Source organism: Doryrhamphus excisus, linkage group LG6 (genome assembly GCF_037039965.1).
Source record: "Doryrhamphus excisus strain RoL-2023G ecotype Guam linkage group LG6, RoL_Dexc_Guam_v1.1, whole genome shotgun sequence".
Taxonomy (NCBI): Eukaryota; Metazoa; Chordata; class Actinopteri; order Syngnathiformes; family Syngnathidae; genus Doryrhamphus; species Doryrhamphus excisus.
The window spans coordinates 1,260,971-1,278,035 of record NC_136362.1 but is presented as its reverse complement, the minus strand read 5'-3'; the positions used below and the strand labels follow the sequence as shown (position 1 = coordinate 1,278,035).

The window sequence follows — 17,065 nt, the reverse complement described above, 5'->3', positions numbered from 1 at the left end:
TTGCTTCCGTTCCCTCCAGGTGGTCCTGACCCCCACCAGCAACGGGCCCAAGCAGGCGGAGTTCCACCGCATGGTCGTCCCCAAGAGCAGCCAGGACACGGAGCTGAAGATCAAACTGGCGGTCCGCATGGACAAGCCCCCCAACTTGAAGCACAGCGGGTGAGTGTGTTTAACGTTGATCATTTGTCTCCCCCTGCTGTCCGAGGGGGGGACGGCAACATCCACATTAGAGCTAAAGGAGCCCACACCATGCACACACTATATACTCTACACACCTACTCTACCCGGTAGGCAAACTGAGGAGCCAGGGACACATGTTGTCCGGTCTAGCTGCCTTTCAGGGGCGGAGCTTCCTCAGTACCCCTCACCTGGTCAGCCATGAAGCAGGGAGGAGGTTTAAATTTTATTTCTGTTTTTATTTATCTTCTTATAGCGACATTATTGGGTAATAGGATGGTAAATGTGACTATAGGGGTGTTATTTTATGTCGAGAGGTCTCTAATCATGGAAAATGTATTTAGAAGGTGGTAAACAGGTTTTCTTTTGTTTTATTTCTCTTATTATGTCTACTATATTGGGTAATATGAGTGTAAAGGTAACTATAGGGGTGTTATTTCATGTCTAGAGGTCTCTAATCATAGAAAAAGTGTACTTTAAAGGCGTTAAACAAGGTACCTATCGCTTTATTTCTCTTATTATGTCTACTATATTGGGAAATAGGAGTGTAAATGTGACTATAGGGGTGTTATTTTATGTCAAGAGGTCTCTAATCATGGAAAATGTGTATTAATGATGTTTGAAAAGCGTATTTTGAAGGTCGTAAACAGGTTTTCTGTCTTATTTTCTCTTATTATGTCTACTATATTGAATAAATGGAGTTTAAATGTGACTATAGGGGTGTTATTTTATGTCGACAGGTCTCTAATCATGGAAAATGTGTATTTAAAAGGTGTTAAACAAGTTTTCTTTTGGTTTATTTCTCTTCTTATTGCTACTATATTGGATAATAGGAGTGTAAATGTGACTATAGGGGTGTTATTTTATGTTGAGAGGTCTCTAATCATGGAAAAAGTGTACTTTAAAGGCACTAAACAAGGTACCTATCGCTATATTTCTCTTATGGCTACTATATTGGGTAATAGGAGTGTAAAGGTGACTATAGGGGTGTTATTTTATGTCGAGAGGGCTCTAATCATGGAAAATGTGTATTTAGAAGGTGGTAAACAAGTTTTCTATCTCTTTATTTCTCGACTATATTGGGTAAAAGGAGTGGAAATGTGACTATAGGGGTGTTATTTTATGTCGAGAGGTCTCTAATCATGGAAAAAGTTTACTTTAAAGGCGTTAAACAAGGTACCTATCGCTATATTTCTCTTCTTATGGCTACTATATTGGGTAAAAGGAGTGTAAATGTAACTATAGGGGTGTTATTTCGTATCATGAGGTCTCTAATCATGGAAAAAAGTGTATTTAAAAGGTGTTAAACAAGTTTACTATTGCTTTATTTCTCTTCTTATGCCTACTATATTGGGTAATAGGAGTGTAAATGTGACTATGGGGGTGTTATTTTATGTTGAGAGGTCTCTAATCATGGAAAATGTGTATTTAGAAGGTGGTAAACAAGTTTTCTATCTTTTTATTTCTCAACTATGTTGGGTAAAATTTGTGTAAATGTGACTATAGGGGTGTTATTTCATATGTTGAGGTCTCTAATGTGTACAAAATGTATTTAGAAGGTGTTAAACAACAAGTTTTCTCTCTCTTTATTTCTCTTCTTGTGTCTACTATATTGGTAAAAGGAGTATAAAGGTGACTATAGGGGTGTTATTTCATGTCTAGAGAGAAGTGTAGTTACAGTAGCTAAGTACACATTTGAGCTTCTTGGTGACACATAGATTATTATAATATATTCAAGGTTGTTGAAATTCCATCCAATGGATCTTTCCAATGTGTGTACATGCAGTTCTCCTGTCCCTCCAGGAGATGGCAGCAAGATATTGCTTTCAAATCTGCAAATCACTCTTTCCTGCAGCATTTATGTGAAGCTGATATTCTCGTAGGCGATCACCATCATGAAGCAGATCTCACAAGAAATGATGTCTGAATTCTGAAGCTGACATGTGGAGGAATGTTGAAATATCCCAGAAATGTTTTGAAATGCGTTGGAAGCAGGAAGCGGTGGTTGACGGCCGATCCGCCACCTGAGCCATGTCACGCTGTCGAATAAGCAGCATGTTACAGTTTTGGAAAAAGGGAAATGATTTTTCACCAGTAGGAATTCCCGGCCCATTCCCATTACCCAATATAGTTGACATAAGAGAAAATAAGACGTATAAGAATCTTCTAAATACACTTTTTAACATTAGAACTCTCTAGACATGAAATAACACCCCTATATTCTTCTTTACACACCCAATATAGTGGACATAATAAGACAAAATAAAACATAATCCCATTACCCAGTATAGTAGACGTAATAAGAGAAAATAAGACATGTTTACAACCTTCTAAATCCAGATTTCACATTAGAGCCCTCTGGATATGAAGTAGCACCCCTATAGTCATCTTTACACTCCCATTTCCCAATATAGTAGACATAATAAGACAAAATAAGACATAGAAAATCTGATTACAATCTTCTAAATACAGATTTCACATTAGAGCCCTCCGGACATGAAATAACACCCCTATAGCCACCTTTACACTCCCAATACCCAATATACTAGACATAATAAGACAAAATAAGACATAATCCCATTACCCAATATAGTAGACATAATAAGACAAAATAAGACATAATCCCATTACCCAATGTAGTAGACGTAATAAGACAAAATAAGACATAATCCCATTACCCAATATAGTAGGCGTAATAAGACAAAATAAGACATAATCCCATTACCCAATATAGTAGATGTAATAAGACAAAATAAGACATAATCCCATTACCCAATATAGTAGACGTAATAAGACAAAATAAGACATAATCCCATTACCCAATATAGTAGACATAATAAGACAAAATAAGACATAATCCCATTACCCAATGTAGTAGACGTAATAAGACAAAATCCCATTACCCAATGTAGTAGACATAATAAGACAAAATAAGACATAATCCCATTACCCAATATAGTAGACATAATAAGACAAAATAAGACATAATCCCATTACCTAATGTAGTAGATGTAATAAAACAAAATAAGACATAATCCCATTGCCCAATATAGTAGACGTAATAAGACATAATCCCATTACCCAATATAGTAGAAATAATAAGACAAAATAAGACATAATCTCATTACCCAATATAGTAGATGTAATAAGACAAAATAAGACAATCCCATTACCCAATATAGTAGACATAATAAGACAAAATAAGACATAATCCCATTACCCAATATAGTAGACATAATAAGACATGTTTACAACCTTCTAAATCCAGATTTCACATTAGAGCCCTCTGGATATGAAATAGCACCCCTATAGTCATCTTTACACTCCCATTATCCAATGTAGTAGACATAATAAGAGGAAATAAGACATAATCCCATTACCCAATATAGTAGACATAATAAGACAAACTAAGACATAATCCCATTTCCCCAATGTATGGAACATCCTAGCATATCTACATGTATTGCTTGAGTTAAATTTTTCACTGGCAGTGCTGGCAGTTCCATAATATATCCACAAGGGGTCAGTGTGAAGCAGCCTTAGAGTCCCTGTGTGTGTGTTTTTTTTAAAAAATAAACTTTGTGATTTATTGCAGCGGAGAAACAAGCTCTTATTCATATGTGGAGAGTCTGTTTTTGTAGAAAATACATTTAACTTTCATCGATCAAGGCTCGGGATATGAGAGCAAAAAAAAGACGATACAGCGACTAAACCATGTAGGACAGAAAATATGATTTTTTTTTCTGGGCTTGTTAAAGGGCACATTGAAATGAATATTTACATTTCATCACGCTCTCCTCTCCAGCTCTCACTTACTTTGTCTAAGTGATGATTTGTTAGCCATGATTCTATTTTCCAACATATTTCATGGTCAAATGTGTTTTTTTTTTCCCCGGTACATGACACCAACATTACGAGTTTAAAAATAACACCTGTAAATAAGTGCAGGTTTTTACAGCAGGAAATGAACAATAAAGTGAAGTAGATGATGGCGATGTTTGAAGACATGGCGTGTGAATATCTTCGGCAGAATGAACAGATGAAGGGGGGAAAAAACAGAAAAAAGGTGAAGCCGTGTGAAAATACACTGAAATTTAAAATGATTAAAATGCTAACCTGCTAACAGTTAGCATGCTAACACCAAAAGTGCAGCAAAAGCATTCCTACATCATGCCATGTATATATAGGCCTTGAAACAGGAGTAAAATTGCCAAAATTTTTAAATGCTAACAGTTAGCATGATGGCACCTAGCAAGATAGCATTAAGTGGCAACGTGCCAAGGCAGTCCCATAGTGTCCCTGCATCATGCCGTGTGTGTATTTGCCTCTAGACATGAGTAAATTAGCTCAAATGCTAACCTGCTAACAGTTAGCATGCTAACACCAAAAGTTGAGCGAAAGCATTCCTACATCATGCCATGTATATATAGGCCTTGAAACAGGAGTAAAATTGCCAAAATTCCTAAATGCTAACAGTTAGCATGTTGGCACCTAGCAAGATAGCATTAAGTGGCGACGTGCCAAGGCAGTCCCATAGTGTCCCTGCATCATGCCATGTGTGTATTTGTCTCTAGACATGAGTAAATTAGCTCAAATGCTAACATGCTAGCAGTTAGCATGCTAACACCAAAAGTTGAGCGAAAGCATTCCTACATCATGCCATGTATACATAGGCCTTGAAACAGGAGGAAAAAAGCCAAAATTTCTAAATGCTAACAGTTAGCATGATGGCACCTTGCAAGATAGCATTAAGTGGCGACGTGCCAAGGCACTTCCATAGTGTCCATACATCATACCTTGTGTGTATTTTCATTTAGATATGCATAAAAGAGTAAAATGCTAACATGCTAACTATTAACATGGTAGCATCTAGCATGAAAGCACCAAGTCCCAAAAATGTTAAAGCAGTCCCATAGTGTCCCTGCATCATGCCACGTGTGTATATGCCTCGAGACATGAGTAAATTAGCTAAAATGCTAACATGCTAACAGTTAGCATGCTAACACCAAAAGTTCAGCGAAAGCATTCCTACATCATGCCATGTATATATAGGCCTTGAAACAGGAGTAAAATTGCCAAAATTCCCAAATGCTAACTGTTAGCATAGTAGCATCTAGCAAGAAAGCACCAAGTCCCAAAAGTGTTAAGGCAGTCCCATAGTGTCCCTACATCATTCCATGTGTATATTTGCCTTTAGATTTTAGTAAGTAAATTAGCAAAAATGCTAACATGCTAAAGGTCATCATGCTAGCACCTAGCAAGAAAGCACCAAGTCCCAAAAGTGTTAAGGCAGTCCCATAGTGTCCCTACGTCATGCCATATGTGTATTTGCCTTTAGATATTGGTAAGTAAATTAGCAAAAACATATGCTAACATATGTTTAGCACATGCTAACATGCTAAAGATCATCATGCTAGCACCTAGCAAGAAAGCACCAAGTCCCAAAAGTTTTAAGGCAGTCTCTACACATAGTGTCCCGAGTGCATGCCCATAAGACACATTGGGCAATAAACCAGTTTGCCACCTTTTAACATAATTAGAGCCCTCTAGACATGAAATAACACCCCTATAGTCACCTTTACACTCCACTTAACAATTTTTAGACATCAGATATACAATATAGTAGACATAATAAGACATAAAAAAATTTGTTTGCTATCTTGTAAATACAGTTTAGAACATTAGAGCCCTCTCGACATGAAATAACACCCCTATAACCATTGTTACCATGCAAGTAGACATATAAAAAATGTTTATTTACACATGATTAGAGCCTTATTAGAGCTTACTTCCTGCTGGCTTGACGCAACCAATCACCTTTTTCATTTTGTGTGTTGCAGGTATTTGTACGCACTTGGACATCGAGTCTGGAAGCGCTGGAAAAGGAGATACTTTGTTCTGGTTCAGGTAAGGTTCATTTGTTCCAGACCCAATCGTGGTAGGTCAGTTTCCGTCAAGTAGGATTTCTTATTGACAAAATGAATAATTTGGTAGCATGAGCATGATAAAACCTGTTTATCACCTTCTAAATACCCTTTTTAAACATTATTAGAGCCCTCTAGACATAAAATAACACCCCTATAGTCACCTTTACACTCCAATTACCCAATATAACGGACATATTCAGAAAAAATAGGACATAGAAAACATGTTTATGACATTCTAAATACAGTTTTTAACATGATTAGAGACCTCTAGACATGAAATAACACCCCTATAGTCATCTTTACACTCCTATTACCCAATATAGTAGACATAATAAGACATGGAAAGTGTGTTAACTACATAGTAAATACACTTTTGAACCACATTAGAGCCCTCTAGACACGAAATAACACCCCTATAGTCTCCTTTATACCCCTATTACCCAATATGACGGACATATTCAGAAAAAAATAGGACATAGAAAACCTGTTTACGACCTTCTAAATACACTTACCATTATTAGAGCCCTCTAGACATGAAATAACACCCCTATAGTCACCTTTACACTCCTCTTACCCAATATAGTAGACATCATAAGAGAAACTAAGACATAGAAAACCTGTTTACGACCTTCTAAATAGACTTTTTAACATGATTAGAGCCTCTAGACATGAAATAACACCCCTATAATCACCTTTACATTCCCATTACCCAATATAGTAGACATAATACGAGCAAATAAGACATAAAAAGCTTGTTTACCACCTTCTAAAGACACTTTTTAACATGATTAGAGCCCTCTAGATATGAAATAACACCCCTATAATCACCTTTACACTCCAATTACCCAATATAGTAGACATAATAAGAGAAAATAAGACATAAAAAGCTTGTTTACTACCTTCTAAATACACTTTTTAACATGATTAGAGCCCTCTAGACATGAAATAACACCCCTATAGTCGTCTTTACAATCCTATTACCCAATATAGTAGACTAATAATACGTAGAATAAGAGGAAATAAGACATAAGACGTCATATAACATTGTTGTTCTTTAATATTTCAACTTATGCTACTAAGGTATGTTATGATATGTATTATTATTAGCATGTCATTTGTTTTTTGTGACGTTTTCAGAATTTGTCAGGGGCCAATAAAAAACAGCCACGTCACACAAATGGCCCCCGGGTCGCACTTTGAAGGCCATGGTTCTATTGCATGATGTGAGAGTGTATAGTGTATAGTGTAAGTTGTTATGGCTAAAGCTAGGCTCACAGTACTGTAAGTGTCAGTTAGCATTAGCGAGCTAGCTCCTATTTGCTGCTATAAACATCATGTTGCTGGTGTTGGTCCCCAGGTGAGCCAGTACACGTTCGCTATGTGCAGCTACAGAGAGAAGAAGGCGGAGCCTCAGGAGCTGATGCAGCTGGAGGGTTACACGGTGGACTACTGCGACCCCCAGCCGGGTAAGCCCACGTCCTGCCGCCCCCTGCTGGCAGACGCTGCAATTACACCAGCTAAACGGCTGCTCTGGTTCAGGCCTGCATGGGGGCCACGTCTTCTTCAACGCCGTCAAGGAGGGCGACCTGGTGGTGTTCGCCTGCCAGGATGAGCAGGACCGGGTCCTCTGGGTCCAGGCCATGTACCGTGCCACCGGGCAGTCCTACAAGCCCACGCCCCCTCCCCTGAGCAAGACCACCAACTGCAGACCGGGAGGCAAGAAGCCAGCCTCCCCCATAAGTAAGTGGACCTTTCTTTGGCTGCCACTGACTCACCTATTTCACTACCCACAGAAAAGGCTTCAGGGTAAAGAGGGTACCCTGAAGGGTAAAGTCGTACACTTACGAGGGTAAAGTAGCACACTTACTAGGGAAAAGTCGCACACTTACGAGGGAAAAGTCACACACTTACGAGGGTAAAGTCGTACACTTACAAGGGTAAAGTAGCACACTTACTAGGGAGAAGTCGCACACTTACTAGGGAAAAGTCGCACACTTACTAGGGAAAAGTCGCACACTTACGAGGGTAAAGCCGCACACTTACGAGGGTAAAGCCGCACACTTACGAGGGTAAAGTCGCACACTTACGAGGGTAAAGTCGCACACTTACTAGGGTAAAGTCGCACACTTACGAGGGTAAAGTCGCACACTTACGAGGGAAAAGTCGCACACTTACGAGGGTAAAGTAGCACACTTACGAGGGTAAAGTAGCACACTTACGAGGGTAAAGTCGTACACTTACAAGGGTAAAGTAGCACACTTACTAGGGAGAAGTCGCACACTTACTAGGGAGAAGTCGCACACTTACTAGGGAGAAGTCGCACACTTACTAGGGAAAAGTCGCACACTTACTAGGGAAAAGTCGCACACTTACTAGGGTAAAGTCGAAAGTCGTACACTTACAAGGGAAAAGTCGCACACTTATGAGGGTAATGTCTAAAGTCGCACACTTACGAGGGATGAAGTCGCACACTTACGAGGGATGAAGTCGCACACTTACGAGGGATGAAGTCGCACACTTACGAGGGATGAAGTCGCACACTTAGGAGGGATGAAGTCGCACACTTAGGAGGGATGAAGTCGCACACTTAGGAGGGATGAAGTCGCACACTTAGGAGGGATGAAGTCGCACACTTATGAGGGAAAGTCGCACACTTACGAGGGAAAAGTCGCACACTTACGAGGGAAAAGTCGCACACTTACGAGGGAAAAGTCGCACACTTACGAGGGATGAAGTCGCACACTTATGAGGGATGAAGTCGCACACTTAGGAGGGATGAAGTCGCACACTTAGGAGGGATGAAGTCGCACACTTAGGAGGGATGAAGTCGCACACTTAGGAGGGATGAAGTCGCACACTTACGAGGGTAAAGTCGCACACTTATGAGGGAAAAGTCGCACACTTATGAGGGAAAAGTCGCACACTTACGAGGGTAAAGTCGCACACTTAGGAGGGATGAAGTCGCACACTTAGGAGGGATGAAGTCGCACACTTAGGAGGGATGAAGTCGCACACTTAGGAGGGATGAAGTCGCACACTTAGGAGGGATGAAGTCGCACACTTAGGAGGGATGAAGTCGCACACTTAGGAGGGATGAAGTCGCACACTTAGGAGGGATGAAGTCGCACACTTACGAGGGTAAAGCCGCACACTTACGAGGGTAAAGCCGCACACTTACGAGGGTAAAGTCGCACACTTACGAGGGTAAAGTCGCACACTTACGAGGGTAAAGTCGCACACTTAGGAGGGTAAAGTCTAAAGTCGCACACGTACGAGGGATGAAGTTGCACACTTATGAGGGTAATGTCTAAAGTCGTACACTTACAAGGGGAAAGTCGCACACTTATGAGGGTAATGTCTAAAGTCGTACACTTACAAGGGGAAAGTCGCACACTTATGAGGGTAATGTCTAAAGTCGCACACTTACGAGGGATGAAGTCGCACACTTACGAGGGATGAAGTCGCACACTTATGAGGGATGAAGTCGCACACTTATGAGGGATGAAGTCGCACACTTACGAGGATGAAGCCGCACACTTACGAGGATAAAGCCGCACACTTACGAGGATAAAGCCGCACACTTACGAGGATAAAGTCGCACACTTACGAGGATAAAGTCTAAAGTCGCACACTTACGAGGATAAAGTCTAAAGTCGCACACTTACGAGGATAAAGTCTAAAGTCGCACACTTACGAGGATAAAGTCTAAAGTCGCACACTTACGAGGATAAAGTCTAAAGTCGCACACTTACGAGGATAAAGTTGTACACTTACGAGTGTGCGACTAATACACGGTGGTACTTGAAGTTGTGTAAGTACGTGAAGTACGTGCAGTCGTTAGCAATCTTTCCTCTCTCCTCTTCGTCTGCTTCTTCTTTTCGCCAGCAAGCCTCAATGCCCCCCCCCTTCCCTGCCCCCCCGGGGGCCGCCACATTGTGAGATGAAGAGCTTCACGCTGAGAGACGATAACGCCGCCGTTTGCGAGGACGCGCTCTCGCCGCCGCTCGTTAGCGTCTAATAGGGAAAGATTGAAACGTTAATGGCGGCAGGTGCCGACAGGAAATACGAGGCGTCCATGAAACTGCTCTTAAGTGGCGTGTACGTGCGTGCGTACGTGCGTGTGCGTGCGTGCACGCGTGCTGCCATGTCATTCACTGGAAGGAAACGGGAGGTTAAGTTCCACTGATGAATGTTTGTGTTGTCGGCACAAACACACAAAGAAGTAACCCGGCGCCCACGATAAACGCGGCGTCGGTGAAAATGGCGGCTCGGCGAGTGAGCGAGCGGTTCCCGCGCGCCCCTGGAAGGCTAATGAGCCGGGCGACCAGGTGAGACAAAAGACAACACGTCTCCTTTTTGTTTGTCTTCAGCTCGCTGGCGAATAATGAGGCTGTTTTTACACGTTGACACGCCGCGTCGTCGCCGAGGGTCACCCCCCCCCCCCACTCCCCCATCCGTCAGGATAAAACTAGGAACACCAACAACGCTCTTTTTTTATCCTAAACATCGTCAGCTATGAAAGTCTACCTTGAAAAACTTTCTCCGGGAATGTCAGAAGAAAAGCTCCGACTTATTTGGCACCCCCCCCCACATATGTTGACTTCATTTATTGTTATATCAATATCTTTTTTTCCTTTCATTTTAGAAATATTTAAAAATTCTAATAATATTTCAACTTTTTATTCTTTAATATTTTAACTCCATGTTGAAAAAAGAAATAATTTTTTCATATTTTTGGAAAATGACATATTTATATGTATTTCAGTCTTCTCTTCTTCTAAATGTTCTTGTCATAATTATGACTTCATTTCCATCATATGTTGACTTTATTTACTCTTATATCAATATCTTTTTTCCTTTCATTTTAGAAATATTCCAAAAAAATTTCATAATATTACAACTTTTTATTCTTTAATATTTCAATGTTGAAAAAAAATTCCTTTAAAATGACATATTTAGTATTTCAATCGTCTCTTCTTCTTGTTCTTGTCATAATTATGACTTCATTTCCATCATATTTTTGTATCATAATATTACAACTTTTTATTCTTTAATATTTCAACTACATGTTGAAAAAAAAATGAAATTATTTTTCCTTATCCTTTGGAAAATTACATATTTAGTATTTCTTCTATTTTTTAAATTTTCTTGTCATAATTAATAATAATCTTGACTTAATTTTCATCATATTTTGACTTTATTCCCATAATATTTGATATACACATATATATATATTTATACATATTATATTATGCATAATGAAAAGTGACTATTTTTTTCTGTTTACAAATTACAAAAAAAATTCTAAAAAATATATATATAATTTTTCATCATAATCTCATTAAAATAGATTTTTTTTCTCTTAATATTTAGAATTTATTTATGGAAAAGAAATTTGTTTTTTTTCACAATCTTTGCTGTGTTTCCCGTATCATAACTATATGATATTTTATATTTCAAGTAAAATAATTGTAGTAATTACTCATCATTTTTGTTCAAACTTTGAATTATTATTATTATTATTATGAAAATCATTATTATGAATATTATTATTATGAATATTATTATAAATATTATTATAAATATTATTATGGCTATTAAATATAATGTATAAATTATTATTAATATTATTAAATAAATTAAAATTTTTGCAGATTTTTCCATTTTTTCCCCCAAAAAAATTTAAGAAAAATGTATATAACGATAAAAATCATCATCCAGCGTCTTCCTCCCGAACTTTGTGGGCGTCGGCGTGATGTCCTTGTGCTACGGGCTAGCAGCTGATGGCCTTGTCGTCCCGCATCATCGCCGGTGGCGGCTGACGCCGTCGTCGCCGCCACGCTCCGACGGCCCGATCAGCTCTCATCGCTCAGGGCGACCCGCACCTGAAAGCGAAACGGCGTACATCGATAAAGCCGCCCTCGGCCTCCCGAGCCGCGTGTCACATGGATGTGACCCGTCGCCGTGACGACAGCTGCACCGAGCCGACACAAGACGGATAGGGGGAGATGGAGTGTGCTAAATGACCCCCCCCCATCTCCGCCCCCCGTCCCCGGCCCCCACTGCCTCTTCTGTTACATGTTACTAATAGAGCCCCATTCTACACCGTTTATTCCGCTTATGTCCGCTAACTCCGCCCACATTTCGCAATCACGCCATTCTATCAATCAGAACTTTTCCAAAACAGTCACTGTCAATTTTTCATATTTTCTGTAATAAATTTCCCATTGGAAATAAATGAGGGATCAATGTGGCGCCCCCTACTGGTGGAAAATCATTTTTCCATTTCAGTCCATTGCTAATTATTTTATTATAATTTATCTTAAATTTAATTTAATTTATCATAAATTTATTAAAATGTATAATAATATTTTATCATATTTTTTGTCACATACCGAATAAAAAAATTAAATAAAATAAAAAAATTAATAAAATAAAGTTTAAAAAAAAACTTAAACTATATTAGGAAAGCAGGAAGTGAACAAATATAATAGTTACCGATTATTTTATCATAATTTTTTGTCACGTACCGAATAAAATAAAATAAATAAAAAAAAATTAATAAAATAAAGTTTTTTGAAAAATTATTATATTAGGAAAGCAGGAAGTGAACAAATGTAACAGTTACTGATTTTTTATCATAATTTTTTTGTCATGTTCTGAATAAAATAAAATAAAAAATTAATAAAATAAAGTTTTTTTTTAAATTAATTATATTAGGAAAGCAGGAAGTGAACAAATGTAACAATTACTGATTATTTTATATTTTTTGTCACCTACCGAATAAAATAAAATAAAAAAATTAATAAAGTAAAGGTAAAAAAAAACTTATATTTATATAAACTTATATTTCCTATATTAGGAAAGCAGGAAGTGAACAAATGTAATAGTTACTGATTATTTTATCATAATTTTATCAAAAATAAAAAATAAATAAAATAAAGTTTTAAAAAAACTTAAACTATATTAGGAAGTAAAATTTTATAAAAAATAAAATAAAAAATTATTAAAATAAAGTTTTTTTAAAATTTAAACTATATTAGGAAAGCAGGAAGTGAACAAATGTAACAGTTACTGATATTTTTATCATAATTTTTTGTCATGTACCGAATAAAATAAAATAAAAAGAAAAAATTAATAAAATAAAGTTTTAAATTTTTTTATTATATTAGGAAAGCAGGAAGTGAACAAATGTAACAATTACTGATTATTTTATCATATTTTTTTGTCATGTACCGAATAAAATAAAATAAAGAAATTAATAAAATAAAGGTTAAAAAAAAATTAACTATATTAGGAAAGCAGGAAGTGAACAAATGTAATAGTTACTGATTATTTTATCATAATTTTATCAAAAATTAAAAATAAATAACAAAGTTTTAAAAAAAAAACTTAAACATATTAGGAAGTAAAATTTTATATAAAAAATAAAGTAAAATAAAAAATTAATCAAATAAAGTTTTTAAAAAATTTTAACTATATTAGGAAAGCAGGAAGTGAACAAATGTAACAGTTACTGATTATTTTATCATAATGTTTTGTTAATTACCGAATAAAATTTAAAATAAAATAAAAAACATTATAAAATAAAGTTTAAATTTTTTTTTTTATTATTTCAGGAAAGCAGGAAGTGAACAAATGTAACAGTTAGTGATTGTAAAAGTACCAGATTGAGGGGTAGGATTTAATAAGCTTTGCTTCTTCCTACTCCTTTTGGACATGTGGAACTGGGAACTGATTATGGGATGCATTCAATTTTTTATTTTTTAATTTTTTTATTTTTTTTTTATTAGAATTTTTTTTTCAAAATGTAATCCTTGCTAGACTGTATTGTGGGTGTAATTATTTAGTTTAGAATTCCATAATTTGATTGGGTAGTCAAATTCCTGCTATAATGAAAGAAAAAATGCAAAATTGTGATAAAAAGCAGTTGAACGCCCCCCATCCCCCCCTCCCCCCCCCGGAGCGCGTCCTTTCTCCGTCGCCGTCAGCGTCTTCCTGCAGAAGCAGGCCAGAGTGTGACCATGTGACCTCCTTCGCTAAGCGCTAATAACAATCAATAACTAATAAGACGCGACCTTCATAGCCTGGAGTTCCGTCCCACTTTTTGTGTTCTTTGTGGTGCCTTCAAGTGCTTGAGAACCCGATTGGAGTCGCGGCGAGTGCAGAGACCTGGAGACAATGTGGACTCAAACGCGCCATCTGTGCCCCGTAACCCCCCCCCACCCCCCCACCCCTCTCTTTCCAATGACACACGCACACACTCTGGATAATAGCTGAAAGTTGAACTTGACAGGGATCAACATCTTAACCCCCCCCAATCAATACCGACCCCCCCCCTTTTCCTTTTTGCCTCTTGTTATCAACGCCGATCTATACGTCTTTGTGTTTTTCTTCCCGTCGCTCCCGTCTCCAAGCGGCATGGATTACAATCCCTGAAATGCAAAATGACCTACATCGGAATCAAACGCGGGCACTTGGAGCCAGAGGGCAAGACGCCAGAGTGGCGTCGATTGGAAGTTGATTGTGGAAATTTCACTTTTGCTGTCTTTTTCTTCCCATCGAGGACAAAAGCGACAAAGAGAGAAAGCCAGGGGGTGTAGAGTAGGGGGGGGTCGCGTGTCTCGCAGGGCTCTTGTGCGTCCAAACAAAAAAACAAAATGGCAGCGTTAATAAAAAAGCACAAAAAAAAAAAAAAACAACTAATGCTTATCCCGGCCGCGGGCGTCGCAGGCGCCGACGTCGGCGTTCTTTTGTGCGGCCATGTGTCACGCTCGCCGACTTCCCATCTACTAATAATGGGAGTGTTGGGCTTTTGATTTGGCGGGGCCATTAACAGGAAGGACTGAAAGGACTGGAAATGAACCCGCCTTTGCTCACTCAGGCTGGGACGCCGGGACGCCGCCGCCGCCCCTGCGATGCTGCGGGCGACACTCACCCCGTCGCTCCACTTTTTTTTAGCCCTGGTGGAAAATATTCCACTTTGCACCCCCCCCCCCCTCACAAACACAACTTCGAGTGTAGCCTATTTACGAATCTAAATTATTTTTATTATTATTATTTAATTAAAATTTTAATTATTTCTTTAAAAATGACAAAAATAATAAATAATAATATCAAGTCGTGTGCTTTTATTTTTTAATGCAAATTAAATTATATTTTTATTTTTTTTTTATATTTTTGGATGCATGGTCACACGTGACAAATAAAATTAAGAAATAAAAAATTAAATACAAAAATAAAAATGTAAACTTTTTTATATTATTATATTATATTTATATTAGATGAATACAGGAATAAAAAAATACTTTTTTATTTTTTTTATTATTATTTTTGTCACATACAGAATAAAATAAAACAAAATTAAATAAAAAAAATATAAAGTAAAGTAAAAAAAACAACTTAAATTATACTAGGAAAGCAGGAAGTGAACAAATGTAACAGCCCCCCCACACACACACAACTTTGAGTGTAGCCTATTTACGAATCTAAATTATTTTTATTATTATTATTTAATTAAAATTTTAATTATTTCTTTAAAAATGACAAAAATAATAAATAATGATGTCAAGTCGTGTGCTTTTATTTTTTGATGCAAATTAAATTAGATTTTTATTTTTTTTTAAATATTTTTGGATGCATGGTCACACGTGACAAATAAAATTAAGAAATAAAAAATTAAATACAAAAATAAAAACGTAAACTTTTTTATATTATTATATTATATTTATATTATATGAATACAGGAATAAAAAAATACTTTTTTATTTTTTTATTATTATTTTTGTCACATACAGAATAAAATAAAACAAAATTAAATTTAAAAATATATAAAGTAAAAAAAAACAACTTAAATTATATTTGGAAAGCAGGAAGTGAACAAATGTAACAGCCCCCCCACACACACACAACTTTGAGTGTAGCCTATTTACGAATCTAAATTATTTTTATTATTATTATTTAATTAAAATTGTAATTATTTCTTTAAAAATGACAAAAATAATAAATAATGATGTCAAGTCGTGTGCTTTTATTTTTTGATGCAAATTAAATATTTTTATTTTTTTTTTAATATTTTTGGATGCATGGTCACACGTGACAAATAAAATTAAGAAAAAAAAAATAAATACAAAAATAAAAATGTAAACTTTTTTATATTATTATATTATATTTATATTATATGAATACAGGAATAAAAAATACTTTTTTATTTTTTTTATTATTATTTTTGTCACATACAGAATAAAATAAAACAAAATTAAATAAAAAAAAATATAAAGTAAAGTAAAAAAAACAACTTGAACAAATGTAACAGCACACACACACACAACTTCGAGTGTAGACTATCTACGAATCTAAATTATTATTATTATTATTATATTTAAATTTTAATTATTTTTTTAAAAATGACAAAAAATTGTGAGAAATAATGCTACAAATAATAATGTCAAGTTGTGTGCTTTTATTTGTTGATCCAAGTTAAATTTTAATTTAAAAAAAATGTTTGTACTATTTTTGGATGCATGGTCATACGTGACAAAAAATAATAATAAAATTAAATTAATAAATAAAAATTAAATACAAAAATAAAAATTTAAACTTTTTTATATTATATTTATATTATATTTACATTATATTTATATTTTTTGTCATGTACTGAATAAAATAAAATAAAATAATTAAATAATTTTTTTTAAAAACCTTTAATTATATTAGGAAAGCAGGAAGTGATCAAATGTAACAGCTCCACCCCCCACACACAACTTCGAGTGGAGCCTATTTACGAATCTAAATCATTTAAAAAATGACAAATATTGTTAAAAATAATGCTACAAATAATCATGTCAAGTCGTGTGCTTTTATTTTTTGATGCAAGTAAAATATTAATTTTTTTTAAATATTTTTGGAAGCATGGTCATATCATCTCATACTTAGGTACATGACAAAAATAATAATAAAAT

At 36.1% G+C, this 17,065-nt stretch overlaps 1 protein-coding gene across 1 annotated transcript in view; it reads left to right on the top strand.

The window, feature by feature from the left end:
- cadps2 (Ca++-dependent secretion activator 2) overlaps nt 1-17,065 on the top strand; it is a 132,293-nt gene that overhangs the window by 29,850 nt on the left and 85,378 nt on the right. Inside the window, exons 8-11 of the mRNA XM_078791090.1 lie at nt 20-159; nt 6,018-6,084; nt 7,462-7,570; nt 7,644-7,844. Of these exons, the coding sequence (XP_078647216.1) occupies nt 20-159; nt 6,018-6,084; nt 7,462-7,570; nt 7,644-7,844 (517 nt within the window). The remainder of the gene's footprint in view (nt 1-19; nt 160-6,017; nt 6,085-7,461; nt 7,571-7,643; nt 7,845-17,065) is intronic.